We start from the raw sequence: 19426 nt of genomic DNA, 5'->3' as shown, positions 1-19426 counted from the left end.
TTGCAGTGGTAGTGAAGCCTATATATTTTAGCAAGCAATAGCAACAAAAACCAAGGCTGTGTAAGATGATTATATGCTGTGTAAATCCCTGTGTGAACTCAGTGTCCCTCTCGTTCTCCTCTGGGAACTGAACCTACAACCTTTTGTGTTATCAGTCAGATGCTAAACCACTGCCTCCCTTTAAAAAAGCCCAGTGTCTCTCAGCCACTGCCGAATTCCCACTTATCAAAGTCACAAACGGACCACAATCAATCAGATTCCCCAGACACCGAGAGCCACATGCAGGTTTCGGCTCTGCTTTTTATTCCACAAAGAGGACGGACATGTCAGAAATCACAATGCAACTCAGATACTGTATCCTGTCATTTTATCAACACAAGACGCTCAGTAAAAATAATAATAATAATAATAATAATTACTCTAAACAGATCAGTGCAAATGCATCCTGTAAAAGGAAGGCGATACGAAGCCTCAAAACAGCAGCAGGACACATGGGGGAAATTGTGCGTAACCCACCTGAAATCGTGCATGAACCCTGTGATGCTGAGACCCCAGTTACAGAGCATGACCGCCATCTCTTTCCTCAGCATCCCACATGGATAGAAAGACAAGAAACGGATTTGACAGTCTTATTCGGGAATTATTGTTTCCTTGTTGGGAATATAAGGATTTGCTTTGGGATTTGTTTTTTTTCCACTGTCACACTTCAACAGACACTTTTCTTCCCTTTTTTAGAGGCATCAAAGCATTGATTTAACTTATACGCAGAAACTTAAGTGTCTAGAATTTAAAATATAAAGTAGAATTGTTCTGTTGGATGTTGAAGAATCAGCAGTTTTATTCGACGCACTTTAAGATGTTTTACTTAAGTCAATCATACTAAAACCAGAAAACTACAAGCACTATACACTTGTTTTTAAAGTTGAAAAAAGCACAATATCTACATATTTTAAATGTTTATTGTTGTTGTTTGCTTGTTTGTTTGTTTGTTTTTTGCAAACTTCTTAGATTCTACAAACTTAACACATCAGCTATGTTTTTAAACCCTTTAGTTATTATAGTTAACTAAAACCATTAAAAAACACACACACACACACAAAATAAAAACCTGCTACTACAGCATTTCAACATTTAGTTTAACTTGATGAACTAATATAACTAAAACCGAAATTAAAAAAACATAAAAACTGAATAAAAACATACAGACATAATTAAACAATTACTAATTGTTTTTTTAAATAAAACCATTGGAAGCAGTATAATGTAAAAAATACAAAAACTATAAACAGATTTGAAATGTTAATTGAAACTATAATAGTATCTCTCGATGATGTGCTAATCCAATCAACGTCTAAAACATCTCGAGCTTGCATCTTTATGATTAATCGATTGTCATAGTCCTCATTTGTAAAGCTTCTGCCAATGAATACATGTAAATGAAATAGAATCTAGTTATGTTCATATTATGTTCATAAATAGATGAAATATATTAAATTAAATTCAGTTAATTTCTAGAGTATAAATTATAAAACAGTAGCTCATATACACTGAGAAAACAACAGTAAACAATTAAATTAAACATTCCAATTTGAAGTAGAAAGTCTGAAATAGTATTTTCTAATAAAACACTCATTTTAAAAATCATATTTACAGTGTACTGTATGAATTGCATAATAAAATCATCAGAGCAGAGCACAGCATTAATATTTGACAAAACAACATTCATGCTAATCTTTTCTCATCAGAAATGTGTCGATCATGCAGGGAAAAGAAGAATCACTCTTCAAGCTAGATTTTATTGATTTAACACCGTACAAAGGGTCTTTGAGAAACTGTCTGACTAAAATTGATTTAATTTCTTACATAGATTGCACAGATCCGCTGATAAGTATTCCAACAATGTTCTGGATTAAGGGCCAATCTAGAAAATTACACAGCGGAGAACTAAAACTCTAGATGAGAAGGCACTTAAAATAACTTTTTGTCTCTTAATGTTTTTCCTTGCACTTGTCCTCCAGTCAGCATGAATGTGGAATTAATTCAGTAAATCTGTTAATGCACTTCAGAATAAAATCAAATCAAATATGGTAAACTTTCACAATGTGTTCCTTCATAAAATTATCGAAATACATTATATTTGTAGTTATGTCTGATGATATTTTTGTTTTTTATAAAATGTAAAAATGTGTTATTATTGTGCTCTGTCTTCATAATCACTCCCTCTTTCTCCCTATTAGTACACTCTATGTCAACATCATGACAAAACATATGTCTCTGGCATTTTTTACACCAGAATATGCACAACAATCATCACAACAGAGAACAATGACTCCAGCTTTATATTGCACTTGCACAAAAGCTCCAGTACTTTATAAGGCATGTAAAAAATGCTTTTCGACAGGGATTTTCAAAGGACTTTTGTGCAGGTTAATGGAACAATTTGACAAAACAGCCACTGCATCAGCAGTAATGCACCGATCAGCACAGCATTAAACAACACAGTTATTTTGAATTTCAAACACGCGTCTCGTCATTTAAGAGCTCAAAATAGGTGCCTTGTTTTCTTTTGTCACTGCAACTCGTTCAGTCCACATTTCTGCCGAGAAGTCTTTGAAAGCATCAGGTGTTAAATTAAAGGTGAATTTGAAAGGTTTATTTGTTTTATATTGCGTAAGGAAGACCAGGGCAAGTTGTCACCCTTTTTACTTCAGTAAATATTTCTCAAGAAAGGTTTATTTCTGAAAGTCAGTTTCTGTAAAGACACAAAACTTTTAGATATTCTATTATATATTTGGAACATATTCACCTAGTTTACTACAAGCTAAGACGCGTATTTATGCTCAAAATGATTGTCTCAAAATCTCTGAGATAAAGCCATTGTGACGACTTCCCTGCGTGACAACTAGCCCCGGTCTCCTCCCTTCAGTTCTTCAGCTCTTGTTTGGCACCACAATTCTCGTCTCGGGTGTTTTTCGGACTGCCTTTCTTGCTTTCTCTCACCTCAGCAGTCTTTACGCTGTATTGAACCGTTTGTGACAGTGACTGGAGAGGCAGAAACATCACACACACAGTGTGTTCTCTTAGTGTGTCTGAGCGAAACATTCGTGTCCAGCTGCAGCCTCAGCCACACGCAAACCCTCTCCCTGAGATCAAAAACATGCTATGGCTGGAAAACTCACGTATCCAGGGACTGGATAAGGTCACAGGGTCACAACTGCTTCCTGTCCTCATAGTAAACAAATATGATATGACAATAAAACAGAGGTTGACCACTGACGATTGCAATATTCCACAGCCTGGGTTTCCAATAATGCTAGGCGCTAATGCTGGGAGTCTGTGGACTGCTATTGAACCATAGTAATTTCTTTGAAAAACTAAATAAATCTATTTTATGATATATTTTATGATCAGGTTGAGATTGAGATTATTGTGAACATATCAGCTGTTATTGACAGCAACAAAAACACTTTATCTATAAATTAAACTAATTTAGAGATGTACAAATGTTTATGAATATGAATCAGATATTTGAGGTCTCTTATTGTCTTCTACTATACAATAGAATAGAATAAAATAAAAGATTCAATTCATAGTATGAATTTACAATATATTTGTATATTTTAATTCATACTATATTTCATAATAAATTATACAAATGAAATGTTTCAAGAAAATGAAAGACTTACTGACAGCAACTAAAAAACCTATGTATTAGTTATGCTAATTTAGAGATGAATAACTGTTTATGAATCTGAATCAGGCATAGAATAGAACAGTATTAATTTCTATTACATTTTTAAATGTATATTTCAGAATAAACAAGAATATGTAAATGTAAAAATGTAAACATTTAATTAGAATTAAAAAAGAATTACTGACAGCAATTAAAATACTTGTTTTATTAAATGTATTATGTATGTATTATTATTATTATTATTATTATTATTATTATTATTATTATTATTATTAAATGTATGCATTATAGTGTATTTAAACATTATTTTTAAATGTATGCATTACTAAACTCATAGAAATATCAATTTAAAGTGAAAGATGAATTTGTTTTAACAAAATCTCCAAATATCAATGAATCTGATTCAAAGATGTTCACAGTAGATTAAGAAAAAGGAATAGAATTAAAAGGATGCATTTATATTATATTTGTAATTATATGTTTATATTCATATATACACACACATCTCAATATACAGATGTGTTTAATATATTGTCAGTTATAGTATATTTTATAACAAATTATATTAATTAAATATATCCATGTAATTATGATGCTGTCAATACATTGATAATGAATGTTTTAGTGGCTATCCAATCACACTAAAAGGTAAATGCACATTTTATGAACAAATACCTTTGATTACGCATGAGATAATGTGCTGACATCATCAGACTGTAAAACCATTATTCAATTATTCACATGTAGTTGTATTACAATGAAACCAGGACACCGTAAAAGATGTCAAAGGAACTGTGACTGAGAAATGATGGCAACACTTGTTTAGCATATTGTGATGCTTGTTAATATACATATAATGTGTTAATTACTCAAATAAAATAAAAAAGGAAAAAATGTCTAGTGGAAAATGAATAAAGCTTTGATTTTCTACACAAATGCAGGATTATTCATTTTGAAAAATCAGTTATAATGAGGGAACAACCTCACAGCCGGACGGAGCAGACAGGATACTGCGAACTTAACAAGACAACATTGCACAGCATGTGTGCGTGTGCGTGTGTGTGTGTGTGTGTGTGTGTGTGTGTGTGTAAAAGAACAACTCAAAAGATAATCTGATGTTAGATATGATGGGCTGTACATCATTAAAAACAGAATACATGCCCCAGTTCAGTTCAACAGTTCAGTTCTTGGCAATTTAATGCTCAAATATATAGGATTACTGTATGATATCACTTAGGAAAATCACATGTAGTGTTATCGCACTGATGAGCCCAGCAGAACACAGAATAAGTGACAGGATCAGTTCAGTCTCAATGACAGATCCAGGCAGTGTGGTCCCTCTTTCACCGTAACAGATCAGCCCTCACATACATCTATAGGATTGTATGATTTAAAAGGACTTTCTATAAGCATAATCGTTTTTTTAGCACATGCACACATGCATGTCACTCTCAAATAAAGTTTTCCTGCCATTTGCACCGATGCATACAAATACTTTATTGCCAAGTATAACTAAAAAGAGACCGGGGCTAGTTGTCACACTTTTAACTCCAGTGAATTTTTCTCAGGTTTATTTTTTTAAAGTCAATTTATTATTATTATTATTATTATTATTGGACAGGAAAAAATACAGTTCGCTGAACACACATTGACCTTTATTGATAGCGGGGCATGTTGTGACGCTATGTAGACTGAGTAACAATGGAAACCTGCCTTTAAACAGCTTATTATAAGCTTTCCAGTGGAATTCAAATCAAATAATGCAAAACTAGAAAATGCAACATAAAAAGATATTAAACTACTGCAACATTTAAACAACTTGGGACAACACGCCCCAGTTAGATACTTAAAAATACCCTTGTCCTGATAAACATAATTCAAATCTATGTACATTATATAGCTGGCTTTTATTTAAATGTGCGTCACTGTTGTTTTAATATGTTTATCTAACAGCTGGAATGAAAATATTATGATAAAGAAATTTTAGTTTGGAGGACAGGATAAAAATATCCTGTTATAATTGAAGGCGTCCTGCTAGATAAAACACATTGGAACTTTACACTCAAAATCATATAGGTACCGAGATATGAACCTTGTTACTACTTCCCCTTGTGACAACTAGACCCGGTCTCCCTTTATATATATATATATATATATATATATATATCATCTGTCATCTGAAAGCAAGATAGCATAAATCCCCATCCATATGATGCACACACACACACACACTTACCTTCATTACTAGACGTTCCTCTGGAGCCCAGGACCTGCATTGATATAGTCCACACTAAGAGGGGCAGCAGCCCTGGATCTGATGCCATCGTGCAAATGTGGACTCGGTGCACGGGGAGAAATCTCTCTCTCTCTCTCTCCCTCTGTCTCTCTCTCGCTTGCTCTCCCCTCTCCCTCCCTCTCTCGTTCTTTGCCAGTGTAGAATCAGACCAGTAGTCTCTATCAGGAACTGCTTTCAAAACTGCCTGCCTGCACTTGGGCACATGCAACACCACCAGGAGCAGTACGGGGGCGTGTCCAGCGCTGCATGTTACAAAGAGCAGCCAATCAGAATGCAGTGTATGGAATATGCACATCCCTAGTTTTACATGCAGCACACCTCCTATGTCTCATCTGCCGCCACATTCCTATGCATATATTTACTGATTACTATTGTTGGTTTATTGATTTATTTTTGTACATTTTTGCTATCATATATTAAAATCCTTTTGTTTAAAGAAAATAAGGAAAACAGCTTTTTCAAAACAAATTTTGATTTCCTTCTTTATATAATGGTCAAAATGATATATAATCATCAAAGAAAAGATTTTTCTTTAAGGAAAATATAACAATCAGATTACAAGAGAACACAAAATGATTTGTGCTGAGTTTATTCAGTCATATTAAATATGTATGACTTGAATTATTATATTTTTTTTATTATTAATTTAGGGGATTACCAAACAAAACATTTTATACTGGTTTGAAAATATAATATAGAAATGAATATTTTAGAATTATAGAATTAAATGCATTTTAGAAATGTAAATTTAGTAATAAAATTATAATAAAAAATTACACACTCACACACACGCGCGCGTATATTGTCAAGTCAAGTTGCCAAAAAAATTATTTCCTTAACATGAGGGAATATTTTTTTTTTTTACCTTTATGACATCATGTTTTAAAATACAGTATTTTTTTCCCCAAAATACAGTACTTTTGTATTTATATAATGCTCAACAGTACTGAATAACATAATATTACCAACAATTTTATATGAATTTTAATAATCTCAGACTGATGCTGTGCATCGGATATGTTTATCAAATATCCTTCCTCTCTCATTTAAGCAGATAAAAAAGTAGGACATTCAATTTCAGATCAGCGTGTTATTATTTATGAACAAGAGGCCACCTCTGTCACCATCGTTTGATGTATTTTATGATTTAATGCTTCAGGTGCAGATAAAATGATGTCTGCATATCGGTGCAGCTCCATCTCTTCTCAGAGCATTTCTCATGGCAATATCTGATTCAGTCAGATTCAGTCAGACCCAGACCAAACTGGGGTCACTATTTGCTTTCCTGACATTGATTCAACTTAATCCATAAAAGAAATCTCCATTTCTCACAACAGAATACTGTTTTTCTGCTAGAATCCCTCGCCTAAAACTGCATCAACATGTTTTCGATAACCAATTTCATTTTTTTGCTGAAATACACAAACCTTTTAGCCATGGAAAATATATTTGTCCACATTATGCCAATTTGCAATATAAATAAATTCTCAAATGTAAACAATTTTATGGGTTTCTATGTGACCAGCTTATATAGAAATTTGGTAACAACCCTGAAATCATGGTTTTGTAAGTGTTGGAATATGCATTAATGATCCTTTAATAATCATAAAGAATATTTAAGGGATATTTTGCATAATCGTGGTCATTTGTTTTAAGTTTTTTTTTTTTTTTAAACATTCTCCTGACAACTAAAAAAATACTGATTTGCATTGAAATAATTGGTAATACTTGAATGCATTGGCTAACGTGAACTAAAAATTAGAGCATGCATTACATAGGGCATGTATTAATCTTTGTTAATATTAGTTAATAAAAATATATTTGTTCATTGTTAATTTGTGTTAGTTTACAGAACATTAAGTAATGTTGTAGAAATTTTGATTTGAATGTATACATTTTGAGTTAGTATCTTTCATACTAACAAATGTAATTAACTAATGTCAGTAAATGAAATCTACTGTCAAATGTAGCTCAATTACAAAACTATGCAAAAAGAAAGTGCATGAGTTACATGAGAGATATGAAACTTAAAAGTCTGTTGCCTGGACAATGGTTATTATATAATCTAGTATTCCTTAGAGTCATATTATGTAATTAGTAGAATTACTTCTAACCATAACTGGAATGATTTGTTTTATAATAAGCATTATAACATGGAAGAATGTTTGTCAAATGTCATTAATAAAAGTTTAAAGTAAAGCAGTGATAGCATAAACCAGTCCAGCTCCATCTCTGGCTCTGCAGCTGGGCAGGAGAAACAGACAGAAGAGAGAAGGAAAGACACTGGGGGGATTCGGAGCCAAAGTGAGGGTCTGCATCCCGCCTGCCAATGTCTTTCCTGCTCAGGCTGAGAACACAGGGAAGATGTTGTGCTGGTCACAGCTAGCGCTGTTCAGTCCCTCTTGTGAGGAAGAGGAGTCTATGAGCCTCTGTTTGTAACTCCAGCCCAATTTAGATCTTATATGTTATTCAAATGCTAGTACTGCTCAGTTATTATTATACTTAAAATTAAAACAACAGTTTACTCAAAAATAAACATTTGCAGAAAATATACTCATCCTTGGGCCATCCAAGGTGTAGATGAGTTTGTTCCTTCCTGGAATCATGTTTAGAGAAATTTAGCATTACATCACTTGTTCAGCAATGGATCATTTGCAGTGAATGGGTGCCATCAGAATGAGAGTCCAAAACATCAAAATAATCCACAAGTAATCCACATCACTTCAGTCCAATAATTATCATCTTGTGAATATGTTTACAATACACAAACTCGTCATTTTTAACAGCTGATTGGAATCTCATTCTGACGCAGTGGTGGACAGAAACGGAGTAGCTTTACTTCGTTACTGTACTTAAGTACATTTTTTAAGTATCTGTACTTTACTGGAGTAGTTTTATTTTGAGTAACTTTTACTTTTACTTCACTACATTCCAAAGCATAAGATCGTACTTTTAACTTCACTACATTTCATAAAACATATCGTTACTCCCTATAATATATCACGTGCTCCGACACATAGAAGCGGTGTCTGATTCATCATGACCGAACTGAGTCTTTTCAAAATAAACTTTTAAATCGGATCGCGAATTCACTGATTCAAATGAACCGTTTAGTGCGAGTCTACAGAAGAACTGGGAGATCTTGTGAGCGCGTGCATCTGATGTTGCTAAAAGTAAGTTATTAATGTCGAAATTTAGGATTAGAATTATTGTAACTGAAAATCATATTTTTTTATTATTTATTTTATATATTTTATTTTGATAATTTAGAATTATTACTGAAATACAACCTTTTTTTGTTTCAAACAGTTCATTGAACAATAATAAATGAAGTAGGCTACTTGAAGCTGACAATGAAGTAAATGTATAATAATTAACAAAGATGATTAATTTAGCGCTGTAAACGCGCGTGTGAGGGGCGGAGACGCGCCGTGGAGTGTCAGATGCACATGAGGACCAAACACAGCAGAACTGTAGGAAACTTCACTCCTCTTATTATTTCTCTTTTACTATAGAGATTTATTTTTAGATACCTGATCTGAGTCTTTCATAGGGTTGTAGAGTACGAGTTATTAGAGAAATAGAATTATTTTTTACATTCTTTGGTCGAAGTTTTCAGATCGGCAATTCGGAGCCTGTTCGCGACTCTGTTGATTCAGATCGCGACCTTGAAGCCTGTTCGCGACTCGGTTGATTCAGATCGGCACTTCGGAGCATGTTCGCGACTCGGTTGATTCAGATCGGGACTTCGGAGCCTGTTCGCGACTCGGTTGATTCAGATCGGCACTTCGGAGCCTGTTCGCGACTCGGTTGATTCAGATCGGCACTTCGGAGCCTGTTCGCCACTCGGTTGATTCAGATCGGCACTTCGGAGCATGTTCGCGACTCGGTTGATTCAGATCGGCACTTCGGAGCATGTTCGCGACTCGGTTGATTCAGATCGGGACTTCGGAGCCTGTTCGCGACTCGGTTGATTCAGATCGGGACTTCGGAGCCTGTTCGCGACTCGGTTGATTCAGATCGGGACTTCGGAGCATGTTCGCGACTCGGTTGATTCAGATCGGCACTTCGGAGCCTGTTCGCCACTCGGTTGATTCAGATCGGGACTTCGGAGCATGTTCGCGACTCGGTTGATTCAGATCGGGACTTCGGAGCATGTTCGCGACTCGGTTGATTCAGATCGGCACTTCGGAGCCTGTTCGCGACTCGGTTGATTCAGATCGGGACTTCGGAGCATGTTTGAGATTTTTTTTAAATTCAGATCTCGAAGCAGGAAGTGTTTGTCAAACAGTTAATTGGTGATAAATGAATATTTGGACTTGAGGCTTTTTTTTACCTGTCGATTCATCATGTACATGGACCCACACACAAAGGTGGACACACTCTAGCCTTAATCATCAGTAGGGCTCTAAACTTTTCATCCACTGTTATTAAGGACGTAGTGTCACAGATCGCAAGAGGTGAAGACTCAAGTGCAGGCAGATGGGAAGACTTTATTTATACGTCACCAAAATAAACAAAAACACACCTGAAACAAGAGGAGCGTTCAAAGTTATGATACATAGACGGCACCCATTCACTACAGAGGATCCATCAGTGAACAAGTGATGTAATGCTACATTTCTCCAAATATACATCTCAGATGGCGTAAATATTCATTTTTTGGCTGAATTGTTCCTTTAATGATTTGAACAAACATCTGACTCCAAGTATTAAACTTCAACGTGTAACTCATACCACAACATTTGTGCTACAGGTGTGGTTTGCTGTTCATTTTTAGTGATCAGACTTCAATGATCTATGCCTGGCAGACATTAAACCTTCCCAGAAATATTATAAAAGTGTCACGTTGCTTGGCAACAAGAAACAAATTTCTGAGAATGTGAAACATCAACTTTAAACTAGATGGTAGCATCTGTAAATGTGCAATAAGCGGCACTGGTCAGATAGTTATTTAGCAAAATGTATATAATATATATATTGTCATATATAGGGCCCTATCTTGCACCCAGCGCAATTGACTTTGTACACCGACGCATGTGTCATTCCTATTTTGCACCCGCGCAAAGCGCGCTTTTCCCTCCACAGAAGCACGTCGCTAAACTAGTGAATGAACTTGCGCTCCCTGGGCGGATCAGCGCAAAAAAAGAGGCGTGTTCCGGCGCAAACAATCCCTGGTGCTATTTTGCTGTTCCATTAAGCAATTGCGCCACTGACCAGAAAAAACCTAGTCTAAAGTCAGTGGCGCGTTGCGCGCTGTTCATTATGCTATTTTAAGGGCGCATGCTTGACCTTAATGTATATAGCGTGCACAACGCGCATACACTTTGCTCATATAATCTACACAGATTTTTATTAAGATTCATAAATTGTTACACTAAAAAAATATTAACACATGAGATGACGGAAATCATTGTGGTGTGCCACGAAGATGTGAAAAAATAGGCATAAATCTTGCTTACAAATTATTCAGGCTAATTGTAGTAATTAAGGATCAGACCTGTTTGCCCAATAGTGGCAAGACATATATGTATATAAGGACATCTGACAAATTGGTTTGTCCGTCAAGAACCAGGAAAAAAAATCGATGAAACAGTTGTGGCTATTTCCTCCCACGCCTGTTTAACCGACGCTATTTTGGGTGGGTTTCTCCCATCCCCATACAACACAATTTCTCTGTCTTTCATTGCTTTTACAAGAACATCAGTCTCCTCGGCTGTGAACCGCTCCTGGCGTGCGCCTGGTAAATACGCCATAATAATAGCAATCCATAATGGAACTTGCGCACCTGCTTTTAAAGGGAATGTTGGATGACGCTCTGATTGGTTTATTTCACGTTACGCCCAAACCACACCTATGAATAATGAAGCTACTTCAGACCCACCCATTTTAGATTTGCGCCGGGCGCAAGAGCCATTTATCCCGCCGGGAAAATAGCAACAGCGCCGAGACCCACCCACAAACTCACTTGCGCTTCGCGCTTTGACACTTGCGTTTCAGATCGTTTAAATAGGGCCCATAGTGTTCCTGTAGCTCAACTGGTAGAGCGTTGTGTTAGCAAGCAAGCTAGCACAAGGTTGGGGGTTCAATTCCCCGGGAACACATGATAGGTAAAAATTGATAGCCTGAATGCACTGTAAGTCGCTTTGGATAATCAGCATATTAGCATGGTTTCTGAAGAACCCTGTAACACTGAAGACAGTAATCATGCTGAAAATTCAGCTTTACATAATTATTTAATTAGCTTTACATAACAGGAATAAATTATATTTTTTAAATGTATTCAAATAGAACAGTTATTTTAAACAATATTACTGTTTTAGATCAAATAAATGCAGCCTCGGTGAGCATAAGAGACATAAGAGATCATAAATCTAACCAACCTCAAACTTTTGTACAGTATTATACAGTATGTTCATTTAAAACTATGTATTATGACAAAGGGGAAAAAAAAAAGAAAACAACATTATTACATAACACACTATCTTCCAGGCCAAAATGCAGGGAACAATACTTTTTGCAGTGTTTAAGGCTCTTTCCTCTATATATTTTCCTATTTTAGGGCCAAGAACTTCTATTGTGTCTCTGCAGTGCGCAAAATAGAGCAGAACATTTTAAGGATGGGTGACTAAATCATACGGCTTGATTTCATATTCTATTTTATTACATTCCTTTATGCATTTAGCACTAGAATATCCAGATAGTGTTCAGATTAAAATGAATTCATTTCCTCAGCAGTGTGCTTTTAGACGCACTAGCGTTAAGGTTTTACCAGCAGAGGCTTCTTTCGCTCTTTAGTTCCTAATCCTCAGGAGACGAGAGCAGCCCGGCATCTGAGCTTTACACCAGACGTGGAGCAACACCCACACAAATGATGCTACCTAAATACTCAGACACGCCACACGAACAATCAAATGATTAAAGCCCATGATTACATTTCAACATCAAAGCTGCTTTAGCGCTTCCTGCATTATGGACGTGTTCAATGGTTGTTTGATATATAAATACATATATTTCTACACTATTATTGCTTTGATGAGCAGTCATTGACGCTAAATATCACCTGCATGATTTCTGAGTTCTCAGCAACTTTGCAGAAACTAATGAAACTTTTTTTTTTTTTTTTATCAAAAATACAGATGTGCTCAAATCTCCACATATGCTGGTTTATAATTATTTCAGGTTCTGACTGATTTTAATTCAAAGAAAAACAAAAAACAAAGCCATTTTGTTCCATTTCAATGACTGAACATAAAGAAAGCATATATGACAGGTATTCTCAGAAAAAGAGAGAGAGAGAGCGGGAGAGAGAGAACAAGCGATGATGCAATATAACTTGTAATCAGTTTAAACCATATGTCTCTCTGCTCAAAGGCAAATCCTGTCATTAAAATCAAGAGTATTTCATTTCTTACTGATTGCAGCTCTTTGTTTTCTAAAAACTGTCAGTGGGACATCATTAAGGAATGATCAAAATTAAACGCGACAGTTCGCTCTGTGGAAGAAACACTGTGTGCTTCTGTGAAGAGGAGCTGAGGAGAACTGAGATAGTGGAAGGGATCACACATCGATGGATCATACGGGCCTGAAACCTTCACCACAACATCTCTCCCAAATTTCTCTCTTTCCTCACAAGGCTATTGACGTTTCCCAGAACATACGGATGTAATCTCCAAAAAAAAAAAAAAAAAAAAAAAGAATGTCCAGGTCATATTTTACACACACACGAAAAAAAAAGAAAAAAGATATATTCATATATATATTCAAATAAGTTCAACTTTCAACTTTTAAAGAACTCGTGTTTTTAAGTCAGTATGATGTAATTTAAGTTTAAATGACATTCACAGTTAAGTTGATTGTACTTAAAAATTTAAGGCAGCATGTTTTTTACAGTGAGGTGTTAAATAGAAAGAAAGAAAAAATCTTCAATGAGAATCTAATTTCTTATTTACATTTTTTCATTTTTGGAATAAAAAATATCACACAGGAATGTTGTAGACAACTTTAGCAACATTGACCTACTACAATGAACTTTTCTTTGGCCGTATCCCTCAAGCACCCAACTGTCCGCTCTCATCCTGATGTGCCTGCACTAACCAGCCTCCAAGTGTTTAATCAACCCCTACATACTGCAGCATGAGAAGCACTGCTGGGGAACTGACGTGCATGTGCACTTGATGGACGCTCAGGCAGCGTGGTTAGCACACGTCAGCCTTGAATTACCTGCTTGGGTACCCTGCAGCCTGCCATTTTGTGGCACTGTGTGGCAGCAGATGGTGCGGGTCACTACACGGGTCCTGGACGCAGAGTGACTGCTATATATAAACCTGCTTGTGTAGTCTAATGGATTCACCAATTTATGGAGAAAACATAATAAATGTAGTCAGTATTGCAATGAATCATGCTCGTGCCTAGAATGTGGATAAAATTAATTTATTTTATGAAAAAATGGTATTGGTATTAACAAAATGCTGTTCTGTGTTAACACATCATGGCATGCATTGTTGTCTGACGTCATCTGCTATTGGCTGGACTTGTTGTTCTCTTGTTGCTATTACATCATCGCTTTGCTCTTTTTTACTGAGACAAACTCACAGACAAAGACTTTTCTGGATGTTTGGTAACTTTAAATTGATAGTTTACTGCAAAATTAAATTGGTATATTATATTACTTCATTAGATATATTCACTGCATGCTTTTGTGCCTTTTTTGTACATCATTGTACAGAAAACAGCAGCCATGTACTTCAGTATCTGGAAAAAAAAATAATTATATATATATATATATATATATATATATATATATATATATATATATATATATTCATATGTGAACATAAAATTAAGTGAATATGGGAGTAAAATGTGTTATTTCTCATAAGTTATAGAAGCTTCCTCTGCAAAACATATGATTGTTATCTTACTAAATAAATAAATAAATAAATGTAATGCACAGAAAAAAAATGAAGGCTATATATTTATACTATTTGTTTATTTATATAAATATAAAGAATTATATAATGTAATAGTATAAAAATAATAATTCATTTTTCAAGAAATATTAGTATACACATTTATTTAAAAATATACACATAAAATATAAAGAGCAGCCATATTCTTTAGTCTTTCTTCCATATTATATAATAAAAATGAAAATATATTTACTAAAATTTTATAATTTTTTTATCATTATATGTTTGCATTAAGTACATTTGGGGATAACATATGCTATATAAGCTTCCTCTGCAAAACATGTCAATAAATAAATAATTAAAATATATAAAAGATTATATAAAATAATTTATGTATATGAAATATTATATTCATAATATATAATATGTATTTTAACAATTATCATTATAATTTTTATAATAATATTTATTCTTAGTCAAATAAAAGAAGTAGCAATATTCAAAAAGAAGAAATCATATGGATTTGGAGAATTAGTACACTGACAACTGTTTTTTTATTTTTTGGCCGAACTATCCCTTTAACAGTGGCCAGAGGGCATGGGAGAATGTCACAATGAAGATGGCAGCTGTATGGTGGCCGGTGCTCCAGATGGAGCGTGCGCTACAAAGGAGAAGCCTGCTCTCATCAAAGGCTAATGTGAAGTTTTAATCAAACGCCAAAGACCGGAAGGATGGAACAAACAAACGGGTCAAATTCAGTTCAGACAGCCACTCAAAGGCTTCCTAAATTTGCCGCCAACTTCAAACACACCAGCAAATCACTTTCTCCATGGCAGGATTCACAGCCAGTTTTAGGGTAATCACATTGGGAAGCCCTGCAGCTCTGCTCACCATGACAAGGATGCAAAAATCACCAGAATCCGCTATGCCACACAAAACACAATGAAGAATAGTGAAAAAACACCTTTTTGGCAACTGCTTTAACAAAAATGTAAATGAGCTGATTAAATGAGCAAATCTTTTAATTTCACACAAATTCCGACTTGTTTGTTCAAAATATGGAAAACATCACATTTAAAAGAAGCAATCTTTTAGTGTATATTAATCACATCATTATAAATCAAATTAAGAGGGTTTTATAATGAAAATGGTTTGCTGGTTTAATGGTCTCCTGGCCTTGTCAAGCAAATTTGCTGGATTTATAGGGCTTTTTTCCTGTGACAATTGTCAACTGGTCAGATTGACAGACCAGATTAAACCAGCTTTAAAACTTTAAAATATTTATTTATTTTACAGGGAAATCAGATCTTGTGAAATGAGAGTCATGCTTATTATTAAAAATAGTATAAAATACAATCTCTAAACATGTTTTAAAAAATTGAATTGATTAGAAGTCACTATTGGTTAATTTTAGACTAATTTAATCTACTGTAGTTTTATTAGTATAGCTAATATAAACTATAGCTATACTAATTAAACTACAGTAGATAAATTATATATTTTATATATATATATATATATATATATATGGGATTTTAATTCCTATTTTTACCAAGCCTCCATTCCTCCACTTCTCATAACTGCTTATCAAGCAATTAATGTGTATAAAGTAAAATGCTAAAATGACTGTCAACTGCCCTTTAAAACATAAACAGCGTGCTGTGAGTGAGGTAAAAATACACTGTGAGTCACAGACCCAATGCAGAATATCAGCAGCTCTTACCAGCGATGACAGTTTGAGAACATCCAAAGCGACATTAATTACGTTCCTGACAGCCGAATCAGCAAGTGTGATCAATGTGACATTCAAAGTTAAGCCCTCTGCAAAAATCACACACCTCCAGCATCTCACATTATAGGCCGAGCATGAAGTGTGTAGATGGTCATGACAGGTTACCGCCCGCTGATCTTATTATGTTGTCTTCAGCTCTGGAACCATAGCGAGAAGACTTTGCTTATTCCGTCAGAAATGAATCATAAGCCAGTCTTTGTTTCTCGCTAATGGGCGATACTTACATTTTTGAGTATCTTGAAAAACAAAACTTCTCCAAACTATGTCTCATAGGTGATAAAAGATTCGTCACGAATGTGAAGTTAAACCTTTCAACACTTATAAATAAGGAAAAGGGAATTAAAGGGACACAAAACATTATCTTTATCTCTATCATTTAATACCAGATTATTAAAAAAAAAACATGGATTTCTTTAAAGTTTCCCTAATTGAAGAATCACAGTACATGCTGCTGCAATCACATCTAAACTGTTTGCTTAAGGCTAATTCATACAGTAGCTGTCAATGAAAATAAGCTGAATTCTATGGCTTTATTAAGTTTTCTCTTTGATGCATATTAATGAGTATCTTCACTGTACATTTTTTTTGTTATAAAACAAACTTTTTGTTGAAATGTGAATAAACCTCCCAGCAAACGAGTCTCTCTTTCTGACTAAGCCATCGATGGGGAAAGTCATAAAGCAGCTTATCTCTCAGATTTTCTCTTATTTAATAGATTTTTTTTATCTCATTGTTTTGCACATTTGTATAGACTCATTCTTCTGCATTTCCATCTAAGCACTTAAAGTTGTTTTTATGAGTAATATACATTGTTAGCTACAGTTTTTTTTGTAAATTAATGGTCCACTAGCCTGATTGGATCAAATCAAGAGTATCAAACTCCTCGCCCACTCTCACCCTCACTTTCGATCCGCTTCATCCTCTCTATTTTTAATTCTATTAGAGATGGTGAAAGATTGCCTTATCTCCCTCAAAGGCATGGAAAGCCGCCTTGCGTGAAAGTGCCAGGATTCAAAATTCAAAGTAGTGATTAATGTGGTCATCCTCCTCATAGACTGTGAAAATCAGCTCCCGGCTCTACTGAACGTGACACTGCGCTCGTGAAGAATCCTTACAAAACTTTAAGAGTAGTCATGTGTGCTCGTCTGCTAACACCGTTCCCCTCATGGATTTAGCTCACACCTAGGAATTTAGTATTCAGTGTAACGCAAGACTTCAAGGCAAAAAGTCCAAAATTAACACCCGCTAACAGTATGCTAAAAGTGAGTAAAAAAATAAAAAATAAAAAATAAATAAAAGGCTGACGTGAAAAATTATATATATATACACATACAAAAACTATAATCTTGGAGACTGCTATCAAGCCACTGGTGCTTCTCTTACCTTCAGTTGTTCAATGTTTTTTTTTCTTTTTTTTCTCTTATATTCCTCATATTCGGCATCAGAGGTGATGCACCTTGAGAGAGAAGATGATTAGGGGTTAATTATCACTTTATCAGAAGCAGAGACATGATGCCTTGTTATGAAGTATGACCACTAAATGGCTTCCTAATTATGATTAATAACTCTGAGATGACACTCCGGCTTCATATGCATTCATCCAGGTTAAGAAAGACAGTTTCAATTAGCTTTTTTAGGACAGAATCACACTTTTACTTTAACTAGTTATACTGATAAAATGAGCTGGGAAACTTTGAGTCCTTTTGGGAATAGTGCTCTCATTGAAGAAATGGTTCTGCATGCTAAAGCCTATTATTACTGAACAAACCTTTAACTCTAAGGCCAGATATATACTCGACCCAAGTAAGAAAACTTAAACACGAATGCTTGACCAATGCATTACAAGCACACATTCTCCAGGAAGACGAACTGGTGTTGTGATAAGAAGCCTTAACACAGGTGCAACAGAGCTACATTGGCAGCAAAGCAAACTGGATATGATATTATTCATTTAAATAATAAGTTTTCCATGTCTCCTTAATCAAACTAACCTGATTCAGATCCTCAGCTTATAAGTAGAAACTGCAAGACCTGAAATGGTTGTGTCAAGACAAAGGAGAGAAGCAAAATGTGCAGTGCTGGGAACCACTGGGCTAGAGCAGGGGTCACCAAACTTGGTCTTGGAGGGCTGGTGTCCTGCAGAGTTTAGCTCCAATTTGCCCCAACACACACACCTGTCTAGATGTTGCAAGTATACCTATTAAGACCTTGATTATCTGGTTCAGGTGTGTTTGATTAGGGCTGGAGTTACAATCTGCAGGACACCAGCCCTCCAGGACTGAGTTTGGTGACCCCTGGCTTAAAGCATGAGAAACAAATGAAGAAAAACATTTCTGAAAAAATAATAAATAATAATATTAATAATAAATAAATGTATTCATGTTTTATTCTATGTCCTTTGAAGAGGATGCCAGGACAAAGTCAAAAAAAAAAAAAAAAAAAAAGACATGAAAAGGTCAAAGTTGTCCATAAATTGGTATTCTCATTCTATACAATGCATCTATTCATTGCATATCAGTTGCATATTAATGTGTTATTTGAGGCAAAATTACATGTTTATTTACATAAATAAAAGTAGCCCTATTTAAATGATAATTACAAAATATTATCGTATTTCCCCTAAGAGTGCTAAATTTGATCATTCTGTCAATATCAGTCATATTTAAAGACCAAGGACCAGGGTTTATGATCAAACCTCCAAACATGTGATCTCTCTAAAATGTGCTCTGAAC

The 19426-nt window shown here is 34.9% G+C and overlaps 1 protein-coding gene and 1 long non-coding RNA gene across 3 annotated transcripts in view; both read right to left on the bottom strand.

Annotated features, from left to right (window-relative positions):
* Window positions 1-6202, bottom strand: part of LOC113055460 (ephrin type-A receptor 8-like) — a 64842-nt gene extending 58640 nt beyond the window's left edge. For both annotated transcript variants that reach the window (XM_026221780.1, XM_026221781.1), the window contains exon 1: window positions 5931-6202. In XM_026221780.1, coding sequence (XP_026077565.1) covers window positions 5931-6018 — 88 coding nt within the window. In that variant the 5' untranslated portion in view covers window positions 6019-6202. The remainder of the gene's footprint in view (window positions 1-5930) is intronic.
* A 9231-nt stretch (window positions 6203-15433) lies between these two features.
* LOC113055719 (uncharacterized) lies at window positions 15434-18854 on the bottom strand. Its single transcript, XR_003277566.1, has 4 exons — window positions 18686-18854; window positions 18078-18150; window positions 16626-16831; window positions 15434-15825 (listed from the first exon to the last, which is right to left on the bottom strand). It is a non-coding gene; the product is annotated as an uncharacterized LOC113055719 (long non-coding RNA).
* Between the last annotated feature and the right edge of the window lie 572 nt (window positions 18855-19426).

The sequence above is a fragment of the Carassius auratus genome, chromosome 36 (assembly GCF_003368295.1).
Source record: "Carassius auratus strain Wakin chromosome 36, ASM336829v1, whole genome shotgun sequence".
NCBI classification, from domain to species: Eukaryota; Metazoa; Chordata; class Actinopteri; order Cypriniformes; family Cyprinidae; genus Carassius; species Carassius auratus.
The sequence above is the reverse complement of the archived record's forward strand: the minus strand, read 5'-3'. Positions and strand labels throughout refer to the sequence as shown.